The sequence below is a fragment of the Microsporum canis genome, genomic scaffold (assembly GCF_000151145.1).
Source record: "Microsporum canis CBS 113480 supercont1.1 genomic scaffold, whole genome shotgun sequence".
NCBI lineage: Eukaryota > Fungi > Ascomycota > Eurotiomycetes > Onygenales > Arthrodermataceae > Microsporum > Microsporum canis.
In genome coordinates this window covers 3,392,267-3,398,986 of record NW_003299169.1, presented here as the reverse complement: position 1 = coordinate 3,398,986, position 6,720 = coordinate 3,392,267, and the positions used below count along the sequence as shown (strand labels likewise).

The following is a 6,720-nucleotide window of genomic DNA, read 5'->3' as shown; positions in this document are numbered from 1 at the left end:
TGATACATCGACGTGGCCCTGCGGTCTTGTCCCCCGTCCCTGACATCGCATATTGATCGCCCCCGCTTCTCGCCCTCCTAACACCTATTGAGTCTTCTTCTTTTCCATACTTGAATGGGGGCGGTTTAACAACCAACTGTTACCTCTCATTCGACAGATATTCGGTCTATTTTGGACTACGCCCAGTAGCGGTTTTGCGATTATAGCTGAAACAAATTGCAGCCCGGATAATTCTCACCATCGAGGGGATCAAAAGCTCGGACTTTCTTTCCCTCTCCCTCAGATGCTTCATATCACAACATCGATAGACCCGCCTCTAACATTCACGTCCTACCAGACCTGATCCCGATCCCCCTTTTTTTTTCGATTTTTTGCCCTCGAAGAACTGAACACAGTTGTTGGCATACGGTCGAGGTCATTGCGAAGATGGATATGGATGCCTCAGCCTCTACCGAATCGCCAGATGACCAAGATGACTTTCCCATTCACTGCAAAGGGTGTGGTGAGGTATGAATATCTATGGATTGTTATTGGTATTCTTTGTTAGATATGCTAAAATCTTCTCTATCTTCAAGATCCTTGAGGAAGGAAAGGCTTTCGAACTTGGTATGTGAATTTCTCTTCCCTCTGTGGTTCCAGCGACCAACTTCTTCTGACCATGTTATAGCCGGAAACCGATGGCATATCGACTGCTTCCGATGCCATACCTGCGGCGCCTACCTCGATTCCGACGTAAACCTCCTCATGGTTGGCGATGGCTCCCTCGTTTGCCGAAATTGCGCCTACAGTTGCAGCTCCTGCGGCTCCAAGATTGACGATGTCGCTATTGTTACAGGCGAACAAGCCTTTTGTGCTGGGTGCTTCAAGTGCCGCAACTGCAAGAAAAAGATCGAAAATCTCCGCTATGCGCGAACTTCACAGGGTATATTTTGCATGGACTGCCACGAATCGTTGATGTCGAGACGGAGGAAACGGACAGCCCGAAATGCTGCGCAACGACAGAAGCCTCCAGCTCCCAATATGCATCTGGACAAATCACTTCCTTCTCTCCCTCCTTCCATGATGGTACCTGAAAACAGTGCTCCACCGCCGTCTTCTTCTGACATATACTCTGATTCCACATCAGAACATCTTCCTCAGTCTAGACAAGAAGAGGACCGAGGAACTAGATCATACTCTTCAAATCATCAAGGTATGTTACAATAACCCGCACAGACTTTCAATGAGCCTTAGCTGAGAACTTATTCCTGCTAGATAACCAACTCCTCCCCTCAAGCACTTATAATAGCAATCGTCACTCAGTAGCAACCCACAGGTCAGATGGCTCCGGCAATGAAGAATTTCTCATACCTGTTGCCTTTGACCCTACGCCATCTGAGCATGCTTCCCCACACTTAAGCTCTCCGAACTCATCCATGACACCGAATGATGGTCCTAAGGATTACTTCGGCCGGGGAACCTCCAGTGCACTTGGAATAACAGGAGATGGGCCATCCATGCTATCGCCAAGTCACATCGCATATCAGGATAAGCGACAAATTAATCCTAACCCGCAGCAGTGGCTCCAGGAAACGGTCACGCCGCCTCAAGCTCAGCCCTCAATTAACTCTAACCAACGATCTGACTCACATAGTGCTCGAACTAGCATGAACATAGATACTTCAAGGTTGTCACAGGAAGTTTCGAGAAGCAAGGATCAAGTCAACTCTGATCGACTTACCCCGGGCGAAAGGTCGTCTAATCGCCATTCAGTTCCTGGAAAGGATGCCCTTGTGTCTCAATCGTCTAACTTCAACCAAAGAAAAAAGGTATCAAACGAGAAATCCAACCCTGGGACGATATCCTCTCCCTCAAACCAGCTTCAGTACCCGCCCAAGAGAGGAGACTCCTTAGAAAGCAGCAAACTCCACCAGAATATCCAGAGGAAAGATATACCACCACCCTCGCTAGACCATGCGGAAAAACCCGAGGGCACCGTTAGGTCCTCTACTAGCTCCGATTATGCATCGGTAACATCGAAGGTTATCGAAAGCACTCCACCAACTCAGTCAAATGCAACCGCAACGGCAGCTCCATCACGTACCAGATCCGCATCTGGAAGTGCGAGCACTTATACTTTACCTTCGGACACCCAGCGTCAAGCGTCTTCCGGATCGTCTCCAGGCCTTCTCCGTTATAGTGCAGTTGGCGACTTCTCCCTGGATGAAGATATGGCACGAATACTTGGTGATGATCCACAAGCTCAGGACTCGTTCCTACGTAAAGTATCGAATTCTGTTCGACACGGTAGAAGTTTCAGTGACAAAGGTTCACGGTTATCTCGAGAGCTCAAATGGCCAGCTAAATCTCCCCCCGGCACAGATAACCCTGGAAATGACATTAGTAGCCCAATCCCTAGTGGCCTTGAATCCAAGGATGAATTAATCTGGCTCAGAAATGAACTGAAACGAGAGCGCCAAAAGGTTATTGAGAAGGATCAGAAGATTTTGGAGTTAGAAACTTCGCTTAATGCTACTGTAAATATTAAGCAGGTCAACACAGAGCTACGGGAGAAACGGTCTACCATGATCTTCTTAGACGCCCAGAAGGAGATCATCCTTCGAGAGCTTGAAGTATGGAAGGAACACATTGCAGCTGAGAAGAAAAATAATAAGCCACTTGATCTGGGAAAGATGAGCAATTCCGTTCTTCGAGATCTTGCCGAATCTCTTGAGAGCCTGAAAAATACCTTTGCTCCACAGATCGAGGAGTTGATTCAGAAACGCAACGATTTGGTTGAAGAATTAGCTAACATCGGGAGGATGAAAGACAAGAGTTTCCAAGAATTTGAGCAATTGTCATTGAAGAATGCTCAATTGGCAGAGCTAAACAATCAGTTGGTACATCAGATTCAAGAGCTGTATAAGGCAAATTCAAATACATCCAGTGGTAGTAACCGGCAAACTCCAAACGGCCTGGGAATATACTCTCACCAGAAGGACAAGTCTAGCACCTCTTTAGAGGCACGCTCAACGCCCTATGAAGCGGTAGCATCCAACTCTAGCGTGACGGTGCCGGAAGAAGCCGAACCAGCAACTGTCATTCAAGGCCCTCATGTCGTGAATATCCGCAAAGGACAACCCAAGAAATTCACCTGGAAGAAGGGCCAGAATGTTGCGAAGGGAGTCACCAAGGGTCTCAAGGGTGCATTCTTATACCAACGAGAAGGTCAACTTAATGATAACTCTTCCATTATCTCCACATCTCAGCAAGAAAGTAATGGATCAGGCATGCCGCGCTCGCAAACGCAGGACCCATCTCGGCAAGGGTTTGGATTCTTTGGGAATCAGAAAGGTAAACCTACTCCATGGAAGGGGCAGTCTAACGGCAGTTCTCCGGGGTTAGATACGCCAACGAGTAAGCATATATACCTTATTTATTTTCCTCTCTGAGTAGTGCTAATTTGTATTAGGCCTTTTTGGTGGAGAGCTGGAGCAACGGTTGGAAATTGAGAAAGCTGTCATACCTAGTATTGTCATGCGTTGTATCGAGGAAGTTGAGCTTCGAGGTAAGAATCCTCAGGTCGTACTGATGTATACAGACATTTGCTTATATATTTTTGCAGGAATGGACGTGGAAGGCATTTACCGAAAGTCTGGAGGAAGTTCCCAAGTTCAAACTATTCGTGAAGGTTTTGAGCGTTCTCGCGACTACGATATATCGGATCCCGACCTTGATATAAACGCCATCACCTCCACTCTCAAACAGTATTTCCGAATGCTCCCAACTCCCTTGGTCACATACCCAGTGTATGATATTCTTCTTGAAGCAACAAATGTGACGCCCATTTCTGCAAGAATCGAGATGATTCAGCAGGCTCTTCAAGAGCTCCCCCGCGTTCATAGGGACGTTTTAGAGTTCCTCGTCTTCCACTTGAAACGTGTCGTTGATCGCGAGAAGGAAAATCTCATGACCAGTCTTAACATCGCCGTTGTTTTTGCACCTACAATCTTACGTCCGGAGAGCTTGAGTCGTGAAATGACGGATGTCCAGAAAAAGAACGAAACGATCCAGTTCATGGTAGAGAACTGCCAAGACATATTCATGGGTATTGAAGAGTGATCAATGGCAATAGCCGAAATCTCAAGATTACCAGAGTGTTTAATCGTGCTTATGGCGAACTCAAGCTAGGGCAAAATCTATAGCTGCTCAAGTTACAGCCTCTCAAACAACAGTATTTTTTTTTTCCTTGGAAAGAGCAAAACGGCTGCGGGAAAGGAGGTTCGGAGAGGATAATTCTGCATTACGTTTTTTTAAAACCTAACTATTCTTATCGATTTTGCACTTGATCATTTGTTGTCCTGTCGTTTTTTTTTCAACAGCGGCTACACCGTACCATGCATTCCCCTTCTCCCCTCTCCGTCCATTTTTTAGCCATATTATTCCATTTCAGTTGTGCAAGGCAGAAATGGAAAGGAAGTAAGGGGCTGAAATACAAATTTGGGAATCATACCAATTTTCTGCTGGCCCAGACTGGAATGTGATTTTTACCCTGCCCCCCCTTTATATTATTTATTTATCCCCCTAATGTCCTTCTGCAGTCATGACGATTTCACTTGTTCTTGGCCTTGTTCTTGTGCCTGTTGGTTTTTTTTTTTTTTTTTTTTTTTGACATGTTGTTACCCCTTTTGTGCTACTCGTTTATGCCTTTCCTATCCAAATACCCTTCACTTCTTTGCTAGCCATTTAGTCGCTAGGGATTAATAGCAAGAATGATTAATTATATGATAGTAGATCTACTATATTTTTGCACTTTGCCTGTATGGATATTTTCCATAGAAACTACGTCTTATAAAGGGTCTGTCTTGTATATACTTGGTACCCCTAGTTTCCGGGTATTTAATACACGTTAACGCGTCAATTACCAAGCCAAGGGATATTCATATTGCATTATGATGTATCTAAGTTCAGAATGTCTCATCATCTAGGCCAGAGCGGCGAACGATGCTTGGGCTGTTGTCTGGGTTATCATAAATGTTATCCAGATCATCAGTCAGCTCACATCCACCAGCAGTGTAAAGTAAATCCGAAACAATGCGTTTAGAAGCTTCCTTTGCTATAGTGTTGATAATATACGTAAGTAACATTCGATATCCATAGGGAAATTTAGGATAGCATACCTGGAGTTTTCAGCAGCCGGCTTTGCGGTACATGGAACTGCATAGTTTTCGGGGGACTGAAGTCAACGGGCGCCGTATCATCTTCATCGCCGTCATCTGCATATCCACCATGATTAAATTCCTCATCGCTATCCCACTGTTTTGGATCTCCCCTATTCTTATTTGAGGGCGTAGCTAATATGCTAGCCGCAGGAGTGCGAGTCTTGCTTGTGTTGCGTTTAATAGTGCTTCGACGGATCATTGGGGAATCGAATAACTCCGTATGTAATTTGGGGGCTTCTAGCTCTGGACTCGAGAGAGGGGACTCATCTAGTTTATACCGTGAAGTAGGGGGAGTTGTAGTGCCAAATTTACTAGTTCCCTTATTGATGGTAGACTTGCGTGAACTGGCGAGTGGGGTTGCCTGAACCCGGTATGTTTTATCCAGAACACGGTGCATAAGAGGGTCAGCCCTGTCTCCCTTTAGAGCCGTGGACAGGTTAAATTTCGATATAGGATTAAATACGGTGGATGAAGAAGTATTGGGTGTGGCAATATCATTATATTCGGGCTGCTTGCCCTTCCCAGGTGTTCTTGGTTCTGGGCCACAGAGCTGGAGGGGCGACTCAACAGCAGGTAAATCTTCTTCTCCATGTTGGTCAAAGGCTGAGGAGTACTCCATGCGTGACGTGGTGTCATTGTCATCTAAAGCAAGGGGCGGTATACTTCTGGTACGCGGAGGGCTATGCGACGGTGATAACGAAAGGGTCGAAAAGTCGGGGTCATCCTCGTTTTTAATCTTATGATCTATCACTATATGCTCCGAAGACGGCGTGGCATATGACCCAGTCTCTTCTTGATATGTCGAATCAGCCGTGGCAGTTGTGTCGGCATTAATGGTTGTCTCTTGGCCTTCTTCGTTCGGTGGTTGTTCCTCATAGCCAGACAATGAAACGTTGGCACTTGCTTCAAAGAATTGTTTCCAGAACTAATAGCTATTGGGTCAGACGGATATTTTGGGGCCGCTACGTTGCAGTAAATTGTGTCTATACCTTTGAGGCCTCCCATACATCCTTGGAATTTTCCGTGTACTGTTCAACAATTGGTATAATGCTAGATGTGACGATTCGATGGGCTCTATTGAAATTGGAGTCGATTTCTGTGTTTATATAGGCGAAATATATTAGCTGTAGCTGTCAAGACCAGCTGCTCTATATTGAAACCTGATGTAGCATACCTTGCAATGTCAGAGTAATAGACTGTTCAAGCTTCTCTAACTCTTCTGTTAGAGTTAGATTCCGTTGTAATGTGGGAGGGTGGGACATTCTGTCGGAGAAAGACACCAAGATGTCCTTTACTTGTTGATGTCTTTTGATGCGCGTCAAAACGTTGTAGATTTAGGGGGGGGGATTAGAGTTTGGCGTTTAGGGCTGGCGATAAGGGCTTATATAATCATGACATAAGCCGCGGTTATGACGATGGACGGCAAAAGTTGAGAAGCAAAAGGCAACAACCATTAAACCACCCACTGAGGCCGATTGCTGTTAAGTGACTGGTGTGAGAGGTAATTAGTATCCGAAAC

The 6,720-nt window shown here is 45.6% G+C and overlaps 2 protein-coding genes across 2 annotated transcripts; one reads left to right on the top strand and one right to left on the bottom strand.

Annotated features, from left to right (window-relative positions):
* Positions 1–426: 426 nt before the first annotated feature.
* Positions 427–4,101, top strand: MCYG_01246 (chimerin 1; the record flags this gene model as incomplete). The annotated part of the gene is made up of 6 exons (XM_002851096.1): positions 427–507; positions 576–606; positions 668–1,192; positions 1,255–3,396; positions 3,452–3,547; positions 3,605–4,101. The coding sequence occupies 6 exons, from the start codon at positions 427–429 to the stop codon at positions 4,099–4,101; spliced, it is 3,372 nt and encodes a 1,123-aa protein (XP_002851142.1).
* Positions 4,102–4,946: 845 nt separating this feature from the next.
* MCYG_01245 (DASH complex subunit ask1) lies at positions 4,947–6,463 on the bottom strand (the record flags this gene model as incomplete). Its single annotated transcript, XM_002851095.1, has 4 exons — positions 4,947–5,095; positions 5,160–6,126; positions 6,209–6,297; positions 6,376–6,463. The coding sequence occupies 4 exons, from the start codon at positions 6,461–6,463 to the stop codon at positions 4,947–4,949; spliced, it is 1,293 nt and encodes a 430-aa protein (XP_002851141.1).
* Between the last annotated feature and the right edge of the window lie 257 nt (positions 6,464–6,720).